Here is a 19,915-nt window from a genome sequence, read left to right on the forward strand (position 1 = left end):
ACAAAAGATACATGATGCCCAGTAAACAGTTGTAATGAATATAAAGTTAAAATTTCAGAAGAAGAAGCAAGAGAAAATAAAGCTGAATTAATTTCTGAAGAGTTAATGACTAAAAATAAAAGCTTTACTTACAGGGAAATTTATAATCTTAAATACATAAATTAAAGAGAGGAGGGAAGATAAATAGTAAGTTAGAAAAATATTTGCATACATTTCAGAGAGACAGAGAAAGGACTTACAACTACACATTTTCCAAAGTAAATCCCCTAAGAAAAGGGAGGCAGGTACCTCTCCCTTAATTTTCAACAGGGAGCATTAAATGTTTTTTCTTTTTCAATTTGTATTTACCTTTATATTGGTAGTGTTCTTTTTGGGGGGAGGGTCCTATTTATACAGGTGTGTTTTGTCCAAAACTCAGAAGTAGCAAAGTTAAAACCATAAGATCAGTTAAATAGTATTTTTTAAAGATTGTATTTATTTGTTTTTAGACAGAGAGGAAGCGAGGTAGAGAAACGTCAATGTGTAGTTGCCTCTCACACACACCCCCAACCGAGGACCTGGCCTGCAACCCAGGCATGCGCCCTGACTGGGAATCGAACTGGCTCTACCCTTTGGCTCTCAGGCCAGCAGTCAATCCACTGAGCCACACCAGCCAATGCTAAATAGTATTATATAAGAGTTTATTCTTCATGTGAGAGCAGTTCTCGAATGGGGAGCTTCCAAGTACAAAACTGATGTGAAGCTCACAGGCAAGACGTTATAGCATAGATAATGAAGGGCTTCCCCCTGACAATGATGGTTATTACAACGGGGTTTCCAGGTGGCAGTAGGATCATCACGTGATTATCTTGTACCGTTTGGGGGAAGATGACAAATTTCTTTAATAATTATCAGAGACAATTGTTTATTTAGTAAATTTTTATTTCTTTTCAGAGAGAGGGGAAGGGAGGGAGAAAGAGAGAGAGAGAAATATCAATATGCGACAGAAACATAGACGGGTTGCTTCTTGAGTACTGGCCCACAGCCCGGGCATGTGCCTGGACAGGGAATCAAACCAGTAACCCTTTGGTTCACAGGCTGGAGCTCAATCCACTGAGCCGCATCAGCCAGGACTGACTATCAGAGACATTAAAAAAAAAAACTTAACCCTGGCTGGTGTAGCTCAGTGGATTGAGCATGGGCCTGTGAACCAGACAATCACGGTTCAATTCCCAGTCAGGGCACATACCAGGGTTACAGGCCAGTTCCCTGCAGGCGAGTTCCCAGCAGGGGATGCATGAAAGGCAACCATACATTGATGTTTCTCTCCCTCTCTCCTTTCCTTCCCCTCTAAAGATAAATTTAAAAAAAACTTAAATTCTGCTTATGTTTGTGAAATAAACTAGGTTTAGTTCAGCTTGGAAGACTTAAAATGGTTTTGTCTGCTCAGAGAATTTTCAAGTTCGGTCCTCATTTTATATTTAATTTTAACAGTTTATTTGTAAAATTTGAGGCTTTCGTATGTAAAACTTTCATTAACTTTTTAAAATCCTCACCTGAGGATATAGTTATTGATTTTAGAGAGAGAGGAAGAGGAAGGAGAGAGAGAGATTAATGTGAGAGAGAAATGTTCATTGGTTGCTTCCTGTAGGTGCCCCCTGACTGGGGATCAATCCCACAACATTTTGGTGGGCAGGAAGATGCTCCAAGCAACTGAGCCCCTCTGCCAGGGCAACTTTCATTAAAATGTAAAATGAGAAAGGAAATACAGCATAGCACAGTAATAAGGATGAATGGTGTTAGGTGGGTACTAGATTTATTCAGGACATCACTTGGTAAGTTGTATAAATATCTAATCACTATGCTGTACACCAAAAATGAACATAAGTTACAATTACATCAAGTATCATGAAAAAACTTTTTTGAAGTTTTAAAAATTAAAAAATATGGAAAGAATGTTGGGTAGGTAAAAACAACATGTGTGCACCACACTAGGTATAAAATGAGGAGGTTAGAAAGATCCTAGCAGCCTTGTGGGCAGTGGTTTGAGGGACAGGAAGTGTGGAGTTGAGGCTGGAACGGTGGTAGTCCATGGGACACTTGGTCACAGCATACCTGCTGAGGCTGGTGCCTTGGAGATGGAGGAGAGAAACCGGCAGCATGTCAATCCAGGGGGCTGGTGAACAGGTGGGTGCGGGGCTGGAAGGGATATTTATAAAGAGAAAGCATTTCTAGACAGGGAGGGCATGCCTTCAGGGGAGGTCATTGCCATCCACTTCTCCCAGCTAAGCTACCCCCAACGACCACCCCCACCAAGAAACCAGCCAGGAAAAGGAACAAATGGAACATATTGAAATGCGCATACATGATGGTCACCTTCTTGTTTGTGTCTTACAATAAAGGAGACTGGGTAAGGAGAAAACTGGTACCTAAAGGGGGGGAGAGGGGGGAAAAGAAGGAGGGAATGAGGGGAGAGAGAAGGAAGGGGAGCAGAAAGGAGGGAGGGAGTGAGGCAAAGGAGCACCAAGCAAACAAGTATAGAAGTATAGGAGAGGAAGCTCCTGCTCTGTAAATCAGATCCTTCCTTTCTTTCTTCCTCCCTCCCTCTTTTCCTCCCTCTCTCCCTTTCTCCATCCCTCCCTGTGTCTTCGGACTTGCATGACAGCCACTCCCTTTTGTACTAACACAGCCCCAGATAACCTTCTGAAACACTACCACTCATTTATCCTCTCCTTATCCCTCTCCCTCTTCCTCTTCTCCCCCTCTCTCTCACCTTCCCTTCACATAAGGGAAGCTCTTCAAGACCAAGCATTTACCATTTTGCTGGAGATACCGGAAGGTGAGGCAGAATGTGGGAGCTTATGAGAAGTGAGGCTGAATAGATCAGCAAGACCACAGGATGCTACAACAAGAGGAAAGAAGGAAAGAGGGGTGGGTGGGCAGGAAAGAAGGGAGGAAGGAGTGGGGGGGGGTGGAGGAAGGCGACAAGGTGATTTGCCTCAACCCTGTTTCTCTGTTTCTGGCTCACTCCTTCTTCAACCTCCCAGTGTTACTGCCACTATTGTAGCACAGACATGGACATCAGGTATGTTGTGGCAAGAAAGGGCATTTTTTCCCACTCCTGGGCTGGGAGGGCTTGGGCCCAACTGCCTGATGTTAGAGTAGGGAACCCCTGGTGGGTTTGGACACTCCAATCATACAGTCATAGAATTGTATAAAAAGATGCAGGTTCATCTTTGTTAATCTCAAGCCACCACATGATAAAAGGACAGGGATTTGGAGACCTGCAGGAATTAATTGATCAATTCTCTTAATATGTTTTATGTTTCTTTTGTTTGTGGAAAAATACACATAACATGAAAAAACTTTTTAAGATTTTATTTATTTTCAGACAGAGGGGAAGGGAGGGAAAAAGAGAAGGAGAGAAATACTAATGTGTGGTTGCCTCTCACACACCCCTCACTGGGGACCTGGCCCGCAACACAGGCACATATCCTGATTGGGAATCAAACCCAGGACCCTTTGGTTCACAGGCAAGTGCTCAGTCCACTGAGCCATGCCAGCCAGGGCACATAACATGAAATTTACCATTAGTAACCTGTGGTGCATTCACAATGTTGTGCAAACATCACCACTATCCAGCTCCAGGGAATTTTTGTCAACCCAAGGGGAACTCCTTCCCCACAGGCAGTCCCTCCACCTAGCCCCTGACAACCACTAGTCTACTCTGTCTCTCGCTACGGACTTAACCTACTCTGGACATTTCATATTAATAGAATCATACACCGTATGGCCTTTTGTGCCTGACTTTATTAACTTAGCATACTGTTTTCAAGGTTCATCCAGGTCGTAGCATGGATCAATACTTGCTTCTTTTACATGGCTGAATGACCCATGGAATGTGTATCCCATTACCTGGATATGCCACATTTTGTTTATCCATTCATCAGCTGAAGGACATTCCAGCTGTTTCCACCCTTTGACTGTTGTGAATAGTGCTGCCATGAACATCTGTGTATGAATTTTTGTTCGAACACCTGTTTCCAGTTCTTTTGGGGTCATACCTAGAAGTGGAATTGCTGAGTCACTTGATGATTCTATGTTTAAGTTATTGAGGACCTCAATACATTTTTTATTTAGCAATTACTCTATAACACATCCTGGGTTAGTTAAAATGATCAATGTTATGTGGATTTTAGCACAACTTGAAAACACATTGTAAAAGATGTGGAGGCTAGAGTCACCCTCAGGCTGTGGTTTGTGGGCCCCTACATTAATTAGACTGTGAGCTGCTCTGGGGGCAAGAAGTCCATTTGATCCATCCCTGGGACTGCAGTACCCAGAGTAAACTTTATATATTCACTCCCTGCCCCAAGCCTGTGTGCTCCAGTGTGCCATGCTGGGAATACAGTGGGGCCATAGCAGAAGAGGTCCTTGAGCACATGGAGGTCACCCTCTAGTGGGAGGGCAGGGGGCAAAGCACCATATTTTGCCATGTATAATGCACACCTTTTTGCCCAAAGCTTTGAGAGAAAAATAAGGATGCCCATTACACATGAGTATCATGATTACATACCATGAGTATAACGATCCTGTGCAAACGTGCACAAAAATTATACACGGCAAAATATGGTAAATAGCAGTGTTTCCTTGGAAGGCCAGGCAGGATGCTGGGACATGGAGGACGCCTCCTGTACAAATGGGGAGGGCGCCTTCTTTCCATTGGTGGGTCGAAAGACCCCCTCTCTGAGGAGATATTTGTACTTGAGTAATGGGGAGGGGCAGCCCAACTGAAATCTATGGATGTGTGTCCCAGGTGATGGGACAACCTAGGGGTTAGAAGGACAGAGTGAGGACAGTAGTCTAAGATGCAAACTGATGCACTAATACATTTATTTCTCTTTTTCTTCTCTTCCTTAGAAATGACCCCTGCTGTTCTTACTAGCCACCCTGCTCCATCTCAGCTAAACCTTCGGGGGTCCTTCATCTCCCAGGTAGTCTCACCTCCCGAGAAACCTCTCTGTGCCCTGGACTGTAGATGTGGAGGGTCATGAATTGGGTCTTTTGAGGAATGACCTGCCTGCCCAGAGGCACAGCGGGAAGGTGTCTGTGAGGGCCACAAGGAGATGGGCCCAGAGAGTAGCCAAGTGGGAAATTAGCAGGGGTTGCCCCCACAACTTTTCTTCTAGATCTTTTTCAACCCTCCTTCACTGTTTCTATAATAAACTGTACACTTGTTGAAATGGCTGAATGTTTGGTTATTCCATTCACCCAACACAGAGAATTAGTAACATGTGGGGAGTCAGGAGACGTCAAGAATCATATAAATCACTTAATTCTGGCAACAACCCCAGAGGGAGGTTCTGCTATGCTGCCTGCTTTGTAGAGGAGGAAGCTGGCTCAGAGGTATCGGTAATTTGTCCAAAGTCACACAAGTGACAGAGCTGGTTTTTGACCCAGGTTTTACTCATTCCAAAAGCTCTATTTTTATTGTTGTTGTTATTGTTATCATTGTTGTTATTGTTTTGTGTGTGTGTGTGTGTGTGTGTGTAAAGTTTTAGGATTTCCCACTGAGGAAATAAAGATCTGAAGATACAGTTGCTCCAAGTGTCTCAGCTCTCCAGCCGGCATGTGTCTTGCTGGTACTTGACAAGGTCCTGGGGTTCTGGTTGAAGACAGTTTTCTTGAGTCTAAAGTGCAGATTCACTCTTTGCTGAATGTGCAAACTTGGGAAAGTTATTGTCTCTCAATGTATATTTTCCTCCATAAAATGGGGACATTAATGGAGTAAAGTCCCTCTTATTATCATGACTAGCGACAGCTGTTAATTGATTCATCAAAAGTTGGTTAAAATGGCAATTAAAAATATGTTTTAAGCCCTGGCTGGTATGGCTCAGTGGACTGAGTGCCAGCCTGAGAACCAAAGTGTCGCTGGTTTGATTCCCAGTCAAGGCACATGCTTGGGTTGCAGGCCAGTTCCCCCCCAGTGGGGAGAGTGCAAGAGGCAACCACACATAGATGCTTCCTTCCCTCTCTTTCTCCCTTCCTTCCCCTCTCTTTAAAAACAAATAAATAAAATCTTAAAAAAAAATACTATTTATTGATCTTGTAGAGAGAGAGGAAGGGAGAGAGAGGAAGAGAGAAACACCACTTTGTTGTCCCACTTATTCATGCATTCGTTGATTAATTCTTGTATGTGCCTTGACCCGGGACTGAACCCACAACCTTGGCACATAGGGATGGTGCTCTAACCAACTGAGCTATCCAGCCAGGACCTAAAAATACTTTAAAACATGTAAACATAAATTCACTTGCCAATGTTTTGGGTTAGGACCAAGGTTTTGTCCTGTAGTATCCCAAGTATGTCCCAAGTATGTTTGTGTTTGTTCTTGGCAAATGTGACTTTGCTGAAGGATGAGTGGTAAAGCAATAGATAAGGAAATAAAGAACTTACTCCTCACAGTAAATTACTCCTGAGAGGGTAATTTCATATGCTTTAGCTCGAATGGGTACTTGGGCTTCTAAAAATGCCTCTAAAATGAAGGACTTCCCAAGTCAACTAAACTTAATTAAAGGGTGTGTGTGTGGGGGGGGGTGGCTGTGTTTACACAACTGTGTCTTGTTGGGCTGAGCTTACAGGAAGCATTTGTCTTTTCTCACAGCATTCTGTGTACAAATAGGGTTGCCCCTTAAGAAAAATAAAAAGAAATTGCTCGAAGGCAAAAGGCCACCCAGTAAGCTGATGACAGATGGAAGGGCGTGCCAACTCTTCGCAGATAAGTTAGGCAACAAAGATGATGTGATATCCTTTATCCCAGTGAAACCCAATAGTAACTAATTTTCCAACTAGTTTTAATTAAGTCGTTCATTAAAAGGAACAGGTTTTCTATGCTTAAGGGAAGCAGCACTGGTGGTTGATGTTACGTTTTGGTAACTTCCAATATATGCCATTAACGGCCTCTGTGTGTTGTCACCCTTTTCCATTTGATGGTGGTGGTGAAGTGGGGCTGTCTTAAATTTTATGTAAAACCGAGTTTGTAGTCCTGGCTGGTGTGATTCAGTTGTTTGAAGTGTTGTCCCTCGATGGGGACATTTGGCAGAGTCAGGAGACATTTTTGGTTGTCACGACTGGCAGGCAGAGAGGGGTGTTGCTCCTGACATCTAGCGGGGGAACAACAGGGGTGCTGCTTAACACCCTTCATTACACAGGACAGCGCCCCACAGCGAAAGTGACCAGACCCAAGTGACAATAATGCTGAGATTGAGAAACACATGTTCTCTTCCTGCATCTCCTTGCTCAAAGTATAAGGTCCTAGGCTGTTTGCCTGTTTGTCGCTGCTGTCTCCCTGGCTGCTGGCACTTTTGGAGCATCTAATAATGACCTGGTGACTGAATAAATGCACAGCACAAACCTGTCATCAGGCCCAGAGCAGGCGGGGGGAAATCCTGAAGGTGAGTCATGACCTACTTTCCCTAGAGACAGGTGTTAACCTAAAAATGAAAAGGCCTTTCACCATGAAAGGCTACACCTTTTATCTGAGATCAAATATTTGGGATGCTGTGATTCAGGCAGAGCCCAGATAGTGCTCCAGATTAAGAGACCAAAGGCAATGGGTATTTATGAGAAAGGGAAGGGAACAATTTATCCATAAAAGGAAGGCATTGTTATTGGTGTAAATAACATAATATAGCGATGTTAATTCTTTTTTTACAAGATATTTATTTTTAAAGAGGGGGAAGGGGGAGAAAGAGGGGGAGTGAAACATCAATGTGTGGTTGCCTCTAGTGCACCCCCTACTGGGGACATGGCAAAACAGTGAAGGAGCAATAAGTGACCCCCGATTAAGCGAGGGACTACTGTACCTTCTGGCCCCACCCCTAGCTCTTCCCACAACTGACTCCTCGGCCTCATTCTTCAGGCGCATGCGCTAACTGCCCCCAAGAGGCCCCAGTTTGTGATGTCACCACGCAAGGGGCGCAGGTCAAGGGAAAGTTGTTACCGTGGTGACCATTCCCTGAGAACCGTCAAGTACCCGTCTAGCTCCTCGCCCCCAACTGACCCTAAGGTTCGCAAACAGGTCGACCATCGTGGCAGGAGTTGGAAAAGTGGAAATGAAGAGGGAACGCCAGGGTCAAGGGACATTTCTCACTCCTATCAGCAGATCTGTCACTGGACGGCCACTTCTGGACGAGGTGAGCGGCCAGCTCCCAGCCCTCCCTCCGCACGCTGAACTACAACTCCCAGAAGCCTCTGCGAAAACTCTTTCCTTTTTGCTTCCCCAGCAAATAACAGATGGCGACAGCTTTTAGAAGCTCTTTCTAAGCACTAAGTCATCTCTGGATGTAAGCGTTTTGGTCACAATCTGTTTTTTATGGACAAGTGCGCCTCCCATTTCTCTGCCCCTTTGAGACTACGACACCCACAAGTCCGTGGGCCACTCTTGCCCACGCCTTCAGCCGGAGGGTTGCCGTGGAGACAGAGAGACGCTGGAGCCAGACGAATGAGGTGGAGCCAGTTTGGAAAAAGGATTCCGATTGGCGAAGAGGCAAAACCGGCTTGAAAGAACTAGTGAGGGGTGCGCATGCACAGTGCGTTAGCCCCGCGCGCATTCCTAGTCCGTTGAGTCCAGCGGCGTCCACCAGCTTCAGTCACCTGGACTGTGTCTCAGGTAGCGGGGACGGGAGGCGGAGTCTGCGCACACGAGGGGGTCGGGGCCTAGTTCCTGAGGCCAGAAGTGATGGCTCCGACGAAGCGCCCGGGAAGTGAGTGCAACCTGTGGTTCCCCCGTTCTGGTTTCCGAATGGAATTCCTAGTCTTTTTGGTAGCAGCCCCCTTCTCGTTTGCCTGAGACGTCACAGCTCCCGCTGGGGAGAGTACCTCCTCATTCATTCGAGCACTCTCTGTGGCTGTCCTCGGGCAGGGGGGTTGTTGGACAGGGGGACAAATGAATGGACAACCATGAGAGTATGAGAGGTGCTATGATGAGAACAAGCACAGAACCCCAGGGGACCACAATCAAATTAGCGCTTATTTCACTCAAGCTGGGGACGGGAGACCGGGCAGGGGTCACCCCAGAAACAGTTTCTGAGGAAAGTACTGTGAAATCTAAAAAGAGAGAGTGGGTGAAGGTGGCCGAAGGACTACATGACTTCTGTGCCATTTCTCAGAACATCAGATGCAAGGGGGGCTGAGAAGTGCAGCCAGGACTCAGCGGCCAAGGAGCAGCTCAAAGTCAGGGTCCCCTTGCTGTGCTGCGGAAGAGCCTGGCTGTAGGGAGTGACTGGCACAACCGGGCTAATGTAGCTAATAATAATAACCAAGCAACAGTGATCATAAACACACCTAAATGCCATTTGCTGGGCACAACTCAGCCGAAATTCTGCCTACTACTTAACCCATAGTTACCTCACTGAAACATGCTGGCCTACCGGAGTTGCAGTGCCCTGTCTTGTAGATGGGGACACTGAGTTATAGTGTTGCTCTCTGAACCTTGCCACGTGGAAGCACAACTGCCTACGTGCACTTGTAAGAACTTGAGAATGTAACCTGCAATGATCCCAGCACACAGTAGGACCAAAGTAGATGACCTGCTTTTCTGAGAGCAGCCAGACGGTGGCAGGTGCTCGCGGCCCCCCCCTAACGTGGCTATGGTGCCACCTCGTGGCTGTGTTTTGCAATTGCGCCTCCGATCACAGAAGGGTGTTGCTTCCTAGGGGAGTTTTCCAACTCACGTTCGCTGGGGCTCGACAGGTGACTGTGAGGAGGCCGCCTGGCTGTGACACCAGAGAGCAATGATTGTGACAGACTGCGAAGGTGCTGGTTTGTGTCAGAATTCATAGAGACGAAGATCAAAACTGCCTCCACACAGGCCCACAACAAACAGCCTCCCTCTGGCTCTGCTGCAGCTTGAGGGTCCATTAGTGGTCAGGCCGCGGAGCACTCCATCCCCTACAGCAGATGGGCCTTCTGCTCTAGGCTGCCGAATACACCACTGCTTACTGGTGCCCCTCTTGTATCCGTGCCTAGCTGGCCACATGCCTGAGGGCTGGTGGTCTGAAGCGACCTCAAGGTGCTTTCCTTGCCTGAAGACTCACCTGGGATTGGTCTCACAGCAGTGACCAGATTCCCTGCACCCCATAATTGCTGCTGTTGTAGCGTGTACCACAACCTACGCTGTACACCCCATATCCAGGGATGTCACCTAGAAGCTGGCATTTCACCTGTTCCTCCTCCAGCCTTTGGTGGGGCCAAATGGTTTTCTGTCCGATGGTGTTTCCCAAATGGGCTCCAAGCAGGGAGGGCTGGCTGGCCTTCCTTTGGGGACCCGTGCCCATCAAAACTGCTGATCCAGATGCTTGGCCATGTGGGTGACCTCTTGGACTCCACACAAGTGACCTGGGCTCCACAAAGGGGACAGGGGATAGGATCTCAGCTTAGTCTCCGTCTTTAACAGGAACAAGGAGCATCTTTGGCTTTATATCCTACATCATAGAGCCACGAAAACTATATAATCTTATTAACCAGTGTCATCCCAATGCATTTAATAAAAAATAAAAACATCCAGTCCTAAAACAAAGCCAGTGATTTTGAATTCTTGGTCAGGCAACTCTCACCTCTCCCTTTCTCTGGAGACAGTTCCCAGGCTTTATATTTGGGGGCCTCGTGTCTACCTGATCCTTCCTGACCTATTCAGCCTGGTGCTGAAATGCACCAATGTTTGGGACCAGGGAAATAGGTCCCTTTTCTTCCTCTCTCCTGAATTAACTACCTCAGGATGGTCTGAGGGTCCTAGAGACAGAGTTTGAAATGGGCATTTTGTATAAATGATTTAACAAATGAGTGTGCCCTACAGAACAGGAGACATGGCAGCTGTCAGGGAAGGAAGAGAGAACCCAACACAGATGTGGCCGGGATGGGAGGCCCGTTTCATCCTGGTGCCCAGCAGGCTGGAAAGCACATCACACTACATCTGGTCCCTTCAGAGGTCACGGTGCCAGGCTTAGCTCTTGCATGTGAGTGGTCCATTTAGAGCTGGTGGCTGAGCAGTAACCTGATTTCTCAGAAAACTTCTCTCTGGTTTTGCTGAGCAATTTTGCTGAAATGAGCGCACCTGCTGTTTATCATGTGCCTTACCCATGTCAGCTGGTAAATAGGCACCAAAAGCCTCCAGCCCAGAATATGCACAGTCAATTCTAAGTTCTCATTCAAGATGAGATGCCACACATATGAAGAATATATGTGATTGGGGTGGGCACCAAAGGAGTAGTATGTGTGTGTGATGTGTCTCAGGGCATACTTTCATATGTCACAAAAATGACAATGTAGTAACATTTATTCATTAACATCCAATGAATGGGGGTTAGGAAGGGCATTAGCTGTTTGTTTGCTTTTATTATTATTATTCTCTGTGTTGGAAATACTATATAACTTTTTGAAGCCGACATGGCTTAAAGTTACAAAGGAACCTGGTTGTTGTTAAGTGTATAAAGAAGTGTAACGTGCAATACAAAGTTGGCTTTGTATGAGCAGCCTGGTACCCAAGAACAACAGGAAATTCAGCATTTACACCAGACGCAAGCACACCAGGTCTTCAGTCCCATGGGAAGAGGCCCTGAGGAAGCCCCGCCATCTTCTCTCGGTAAACTTTATCAAAGGCTTCACTCTGGGCCACTGTAAAGTGATTTTTCCAGTCCCCAGTGATTCCTGTCAAACACAAAACATCAGTCTCGATTAGATTTACGGACAAGGTCTCAAGACTTTATTTGTACTTCTCTGTCATATACAGTCAATGAAAAACTCAGTGTAGCCGAGTGGTTAAATTTTTATGGCCTGGATTGACATTGCATTGGTTGCAATCCCAGACTATTGGAGACCGCTTTGCCTGGTTTCAGGAATTGTAACTACCCCCCATGGCTAAGGATGAGTGAGTGACCTCTGGAATGCGAGCCACAGGGGGGCTGCAACAAAGGGCAATGGACTCTCGCCCCCCCCCCGGGCTTTGACAAAGCCTGAGTCCCCAGGTCCTCTGGGTGAAGCACTTCTTGGTTCTAATCCACTTAAGCCTGAAAACTTGATGGGGAGGGGTACAGCTCCTTGCCTTGCTAGAGAGGATCTGGGGAGAAATTTGGCGGAAGAAAGAATTCCTAAAAAAACCTGTGAAATCTGCTTTGCTAAGAGTGTTTTCATTCATATGTTCAGGGTCCGAGCAGGAAACCCCAAAGTTTCTGCAAAACCCCTTTCTTGACAGACTCTGACTCAGACTAAGCCCTCAGATTTCTTCGAAATGTTATCTACTGTTTGATCCTTGCCACCTTGTATTCCTGTGTATTACAACCCAGTAAAAGCCCCTGGAGGAAGGGGCTCAAGGCCTCTTTTTCCTCAGAAACTGGCCACCTCTCCTCCCCAAGCAGATCATGTCTTGGTAGTGTTTCCTTTCATCCATGGCGGGCGGGGGGGACTTGAGGGCAAAGTTGCCCTCACACTAGACTACTAGTTGCATAATACAGTTGAGTTTACAGCATAATGGAGTTGAGTTTACATTGTGCCTTCTGTTTACTAAACACTGTTTCCAGTAGCAGCCTCACAGGGACAGTGGGAGGGGAAAGAGCAAAGTCACAACAGCAAGAATACCTAATATGCAGTAAGTAATTATTCTCTGCCTGGCACTGTGTTAGGATATTACTTGTCTACCTCTTTAACATGGAAGACATTTCTTATTTATTTATTTTCTTTTTTTTTTAACCCTCCTGCTAATCAGGATTGCTCATCTCTTCCTTCTGTACATGCTTCCCTGAGCTTATTTTATTTAATTTTTCTTTTAGAATATTTAATCATTTATTTTCAGAGAGAGGAGAAGGGAAGGAGAAAGAGAGGAAGAGAGACATCAGTGTGTGGTTGCCTCTCACACACCCCGCACTGGGGACGTGGCCCTCAACCCAGACATGTGCCCTGACAGGGAACTGAACCTGCAACCTTTCAGTTCACAGGCTGGTGCTCAATCCACTGAACCACACCAGCCGGGGTGCAAGACATTTCTTTAGGACACTAATAGTCTTGCCCAGGGTCCTATAGGTGGGACTGGAGTTCTCACTATTGTTAGTGACTCCACATTTGTCCTCTTTCCTTGAACTCTGTACCTGTGATTGTCACAGCATCCAATTGCACTACCCAGAGCTTGCAATACAGTTTTCTTTACCTAGAATGCTGTTCCCTTGGGTGGCCCAGCCCATAGTCTGTGTCATTTCTCTTTAAGTTCACCCCAACCACTCTGGATTTTAAATCAGGTTGACAATGGAATCTTCCCAGTCTTTGCATTCAGCACTCTCATTTCCTCTGTCTAGTGAACATGTTCATAGGCATCACAGCTGAACGTTTGATTTGAAGCTAAATCTCATGTCTTTCCTCTCATTTTTATGTCCACAATGATCCCATTTTAAGGCTTCTTTCGATAAAATAGATATTCCCATGGTCCATATATGTGAGGAGATCGTCACTGTACAGGCCTAGGGACCACACTAGCACTGTGAGTGTGAGTGGAAATTCTGTATAGAAAACATGAGTGTGCTCTATGTGATGGGCAACATCTAGGAAACAGGTGAGACAGGTGGCACCCCAAAAGATGTGGGGTTCAACAGCAGTGCTCCTTGTTTTAAGTTTTCTTTACAACCCAATGAATACAAAAAACCTTAGACTCTTAAAGTCAGGTCCCAATGATGTGATTTGCATTCATTCACATAGTTCCATCATCCCATGTCTTAGTGCATCAATATAAGGTGGGGAGTTCACTGTCCACCTCATTCATGTCATGAAATTAGAAACTCTCATACCTTTTCTCATAAAGTTTCCTTTGCTGTGATCCACAATGGTATCAGGTACTAGAGAGAAGTTGCTCATTTTATTGTCTTTCATGGCCTGGAAGGACACATTCTTGAGGACTGAATTCAGTTCTTCTGGGCTTAGCTTCACGCCCAAGAATTGGCTGACCCTCTCTACACTGGTTCTTGTGTCCTAGAAGGAGAAGCACAAAAGAGGAAACACGAGAGTAAAGTGAAATAGGGAATAAGAACAAAGAGGCAGCAGAGAATGAAGGAGAGGGGAGAGAGAAAATGAGGCAAAGCAGAGCATTAAGCCATCATGTTCATCTGGAGGATGTACAGTATGATCAGATGAGGGCTCATAAGCAAGTGCTCTTTAGAGAAAAAAGAGAGTGCATTTCAAGTCAGCCACTTTCCTTTGATGCCAGCCATCATTTGCTATGAGTATTGACAAAATCAACTCCTACAGGAACTCCCTTCCTGTCAGTAAACCTGGGAACATGTCAGTACTTCCTGCACCTGTCCGACCGTCAAGTTCCGCCTTTCACTGTATTCCCACTTGACACCACTTACGGCTGCCCAGATTCAATCAGATTTTTCCCTAGAATCACTGATAGCTTTCAGCAAGTATGTTTGTTATTAAGCTCTTCCTCAGTGCACACACTAAGTGTAGGAAGACATAACCAAGAAACTAGAGAACATGTGCCAACGAGGGAGGTCAATGAAGAAAAGACGGTGACATTTTTGCACTGGGCTCTGATGGAAAGTGTGGAGGGAAGGCAGACAGCTGTGAAATAAAGTTGGAGAGTGAATTTTGTGGAAGAAGAACTACCTGATGCAGCTCCTCATAGGATATTAGTAGGAAATTATCTTTTCCTTTCATCTGCAGCCAGCCATGAATGTGGTCAAACCATGAGCCAAATGCCACTGTAAGAGAAGTTAGGGGAGAAGGGGACTGGTTCTTACTTCTGATCTCAGTATTGCCTAGGCAACTCAGCACCTGTCAGCCCTGCCTTAGGAATTTGATGACCAAGTGACTCTCACTGCATGAGAAATAGAATTCCGCATGTGTAAGATATCATATTTACGGTGAGGTCCCCCTTTACTTGTGAGGAAATGATTTTGAGTTGTGAAGAGAATTTAGCTAGAAAATGAAAGAGGTGGACTCGAACTCCACCATGTTGGGAATCAAGGTCTGTGTTCTTTTTTGGTGACTGGTAGGGTAGCTACCAGAAGACACCACGTGTTGCACGTCTCTTTTTTGCCCACCCCTAAGCTTTGGGATAGCCCATCTTACGAGAAATTTTCTTTTTCCCTAGACCAATTTATGCAGATGACTGTAGCTGGGAAATCATTTTGACATATTACTTTGATAGAGTTCATTTTTTTTCTGGAATAGGGCATCCATTGTATAATGATCATTTGAAAGCTCTTGTAAATTGATTTCTTTTTTTGTATTTTGTTAGTGTTTTATTTCCTTTGGAGAAAAGGAAGTTACACAAGACAGGCTAAATACAGGAATGTCAGCATTTTCAAAATTACCCCAGATAGGTTTATACCATTTTCCATCCCACCAGAAACACTTGAGCATGCCTCCCACCCACAGTCTCCCCACCAGGACGTGATTCAAATGTTCTGAGTGGCTGATGTGCTGGTCCGAATAATGGTTTCCACAACAATGTCCACGGCCCACTCCCAAGATCACAGAAGATGTGATTAAGGATCTTCAGATAGACAGATTTGCATGGATTACCCAGGTGGAAACGATGTGATCTCGGGGTTCCTCATAAGAGAGAGGTAGGGGTGTGAGAGTCAGAGGAGGGGATGTGACAATGGCAGAGACAGAAGGCTGTGGCCATGAGCTAAGGAGTGTGGGCGCCTCTTGATGCTAAAAAGGCGGGAAGTGATTTCTCTCCCAGAGCCTCAAGAATGAAGGTAGCAACGCCCTCACATTAATTTATGTTCATAAAACATAATTTTGATTTCTGAGCTTTAGAGTATAAGACTGTTTTTGTTGTTGCTGGAGGCCACTACTTTGTGATTATTTCTTACAGCAGTGATAGAAGGGTAACACACTTCCCATATGATACGTGAGAAGTGGGATCTCACTGTGTTTAAATTCACACCTTCCCTTTTTTATTGAGTCCGGTGAAGTGTCATTTTCTATGTTTATTTTATTTAGAAATATATTTTGGCGGCAGAGCATGGTGACAAAGATTCTCTGTTCACTGAAGCTACTCTAGATTTCACAGCATTGAAGTTGGATTGCAGTGTTATTGTATAAACCATGAGATGGTGAGACCAGGGTATGAAGGGCAGAAACACCACTACTATACCTAGACTCATTATTTTGAGTCAAACTCACCATTTCCTTGGAGAAACCATTGAAAATATTCTTCAAATGAATCTGGGTTTCTGGTTGCCTTTACTGTCCTCCAGAAATGATAACCAGAAACAATAACATCTTTGGGATTTCTCATGATGTAAATACTCTGAAATGAGAAAAAAGAGAGGTAACAAGAATGAATATACCCATTTCCCTGCCTATAGTGTTGTGGCCACTGAAGAAAAACCCAACTGCCATTAAACTGGCTATATTTAAGTCCTCTTGAATGATTCAATTAACCATTTTTCAAATTGTTGATTTTTGATTTAATCTTTATGGTATTTTTTATTGTATTTATTTTGTGTGAGAGGCAACTGATTAATGTATCTCTTGCTCATTGATCTGTCTCTCCCTCTTTCTACCTTCCTTCCCTTCTCTATAAAAATGAATAAACAAAATCTTAAAAAAAAAAACGGTAACAGAATGAACTGCAATGGTGGTGATCACAGTAAAATACAGGAACCCGAGAGAACACAACAAAACAAAGAGGAAGATAGCACAACGTTAGTGTAATCTAAGACCTTGTGACATTAGAGTATTTTCATATTCTACTACCACATTGCATGAGATGTTTTGAGGGAGTTTCATATAAGGTGGATCATATTTTTGGTGCCATGTATCTTAAACTATAATCTCAGATGAGGAAGAAATGCATCTGTATAGTCCGGGATCACTGAATAATACAGCCTTCCTTTAGTGCTCCTGAAATTATTCATCGGAGGGCTGGGCGGGAGAGACCAGCCCGACATGGATGGCCTCATGAGTGAAAACACCCAAGTGGGTTTCAGATGTGCAGGCCAAACAATTTCCTCTGCAACACATTTGCCGGTTTGCAGTTGAGGTGCTCCCCCCATGGTCCCATGAACATAGGGCACCTTGTGTTGGTGCTGCTGCCAGGACTGATTGACCTAAAGACCGAGTCTGCTGTGGACCAATACCAGGGAGAGGGTCTGGGGTATGATACTGTGCTTTGGAACAAGCTTTTCTAAGATCCAAACTGACATTGCATTATTAGCTCACCTTGGCCTTGGACTTGAAGAATGACTTGGGGAAGAATTGAATAGGGAGGTGGGAGGTGTAGAAACGTGGGTCTTTCTGATTCTCTAAAATATCAAGCCCTGCCTGCGTTTCTACCCACGGTGAACGTTTCCAGATGACAGTAGATTGTACCCAAGTGGGGTCCCCCTTGGTGTGGATCAGACTGATCATCTCCCTCATCCAGTTGGTTCCTGAATGATGAAGAACAGAGTGTTACCTTCTTCAAATGGCTTTGACTCCACTGTGACGTCTTAAAGATACCATTACTTCTGTATGTCACCCATGAAGCCAACTGATGTCTCATTTCTCATTTACTTTTAGTCCCATTCTATTGGTCCTTCATTCTTAAACACTCTGTCCCTTTGTCTTTCATGAGACTATCCTCACCTTTAGCCCCACTACTGTATTTAAATATAGAAAATTCAAATTGTAGTAAAATACCCATAACACAAAATTCATCATCTTAACCAATTTAATGTGTTCAGTTTAGTAGTGTTAAGTACATCCATACTGTTGTTCAGTCATATCTACAGATTGCATTTCATCTGCCACCACTGAAACTATACTCATCAAACAGCAGGCTGTCCCACCCCTGCCTCTGGCAACACCAATCTGTGTCTTTCTGCCTCTGACCACTCTCGGTAGCTCGAATGAATGGAATCACACAGTATTTGTCCTCGGTCACTGGCTCATTTCACTTACTATAGTGTCCTCAAGGTTCCTGATGTTGTAGGAAGCATCAGAATTTCCTTTTGTTAGAAAGGCTGAATAATATCACACAGTATGTTTATACCACACTTTATTTCTCTCATCCACTAATGAACATTTAGGTGCATTCCATCCTTTGGATATTGTGAATAATGCTGCCAGGAACACGGGGGTACAACTGTCTCTTCCAGTCCCAGCCCGGAGTGTGTTAGTTTACAGCAGAAGTAGAATTGCTGGAGCCCTTTTACTCTTGCTCCCACTGCTAAATCTCCCCTGCTTCCTCCTCATCACGTGAACAACCCTGGACCCAACAAAAGAATTCAGCCCGCCTCATACACAGAGCCTCCTGATCTACATGCACTAGCAGGCAAGGTAGAGAAAATATTGTTAAGGAAGGAAGATTCCACAAACACCAAAACTCCATCAGGAGAGCGAACTCTCCCTTCCTCCAAGCAGGGTCCTCCTCCTAGTGAAGTGTGGCGATCGGATCATGAAGGGAGGAGTCGTGGACACACACTCTCCAAGTGAGGCTGACACTGTTTTTGACTAGACAGTAGTCAAATGCTAACTATTCCTACTCAAGTGAAGTTAGGGGTCCACTCACTGCTGGATGCCTGGAAAGGCTCTACAAGGGAAAGGAACTGGGACCTTCGAAAGAGCAAAGATTTGTTGCTCTCCTGTATGGGAGACACTAAGAGGGGAATGCTCAGCCATTGCAGCTGCCTGCTTCCATCTTTGAGTGAGCAGAGAGGACTCACAGCCCCCACCTCATGCACCCCTGGCAGCCCTGAGGTGGGCCCCACCATCAGACATGCAGGCAGGTCTGCCCCATGAATGCCTGCAATTTGGAATGAAGTGGGCCAATGCCTTATTTTTAGCCAGAGCATTCGGAATAAGACACATTCCCTTATGTGAAGTTGTGTTTGTCTGGATTCTGTTCTGAGCAGCCATCTACAACTGCAGCCTTACACTTGCTTCATTTCTGTTTCTCCTGACCAGGGCAGCAGGAAAAAGTATGTCTTCACTAAATATTGTTAAGCTCCCACAGTAAATAAAGCCCTGCACAAAGGCCCTTTCTGAGTCATCACATTTAAAAAGTTACGTTTTTTTTTCTCTTTCAGATTATTTTCAATAGTCAGAACTGTAATGTCTGCATACCCCAGAAATGTAGTCTCCAGCCTAGAGTGTTTGTGGTGCCATGCTGCCTGATTCCAACAATTAATAAATCACTTTGAACCCACTGCCTCAGGGAGGCTTCATTCTCATTTCTCTGTCACTATCCTGGTCCTCAATATGTTTGTCAGTTGACCCACCTGCTGAAATAGCCTTGTCAAATCAAATCTCATCCATGGCTCCCTACTTATTGTTGGCTGTTACAGTTTCTTCATCATCAGGAGCACCTAATGATCTTTATAGTTACCTGCTCTGGTCAGTTTGCTGTTTAAATACTCCCCCATGGAATTACATCACACTGGGACAGTTTCTTGATTCCTTGGCATGAATTTCAGCTTGCATATTAATTTTCCATTTAAACACATTTGGCCTCAGTTTTTGCCACTCTCTGTCTGACCCAACCCTCCACAATGGTTTTTTAGGTTCATGATTGTTCTTCAGTATATTTTAAATCTCGGCCTTTCCATATGTAACCCACCCTGCTCTGTTTCCTCCTCAACTCTTACCAAGTGTTGCCCCGTGACCCAGCGTTAGTCGGCCACCTCTGAGACATCTTCTCAGTTAGACCTAGACTTTGCTGAGTCCACCATTGTTGAGCCCACTTCAGCAAGAATCCTGCTGAGTAACTAACATGAAATCACCCCACGGATTCTCCAACCCCTCAACTTGTGACCCTGGTTTCTTACCTGACTTTGGGTAGGAAAGTGTGATGACATCTTCATCCCTCACCACAAATTGATCCTGCAAAGATCTCAGGTCTCGAACAGTAGAGGTGGGGAATGGAATCCCTTCAATCCACAGATAGTCGTTAGCCAT

At 45.0% G+C, this 19,915-nt stretch overlaps 1 protein-coding gene and 1 long non-coding RNA gene across 2 annotated transcripts; one reads left to right on the plus strand and one right to left on the minus strand.

Annotated features, from left to right (window-relative positions):
* The first annotated feature begins 2,289 nt into the window (after positions 1-2,289).
* On the plus strand, positions 2,290-5,031 carry LOC119065874 (uncharacterized). The gene is made up of 3 exons (XR_005085663.2): positions 2,290-2,389; positions 3,027-3,064; positions 4,900-5,031. It is a non-coding gene; the product is annotated as an uncharacterized LOC119065874 (long non-coding RNA).
* A 6,539-nt stretch (positions 5,032-11,570) lies between these two features.
* Positions 11,571-19,915, minus strand: LOC119065861 (sulfotransferase 2A1). The gene is made up of 6 exons (XM_037168015.2): positions 19,786-19,915; positions 17,201-17,409; positions 16,160-16,286; positions 14,627-14,721; positions 13,807-13,987; positions 11,571-11,683 (listed from the first exon to the last, which is right to left on the minus strand). The coding sequence occupies exons 1-6, from the start codon at positions 19,913-19,915 to the stop codon at positions 11,571-11,573; spliced, it is 855 nt and encodes a 284-aa protein (XP_037023910.2).

This window comes from Artibeus jamaicensis, unplaced genomic scaffold (genome assembly GCF_021234435.1).
Source record: "Artibeus jamaicensis isolate MK-2021 breed Jamaican fruit bat unplaced genomic scaffold, CSHL_Jam_final contig_723, whole genome shotgun sequence".
NCBI lineage: Eukaryota > Metazoa > Chordata > Mammalia > Chiroptera > Phyllostomidae > Artibeus > Artibeus jamaicensis.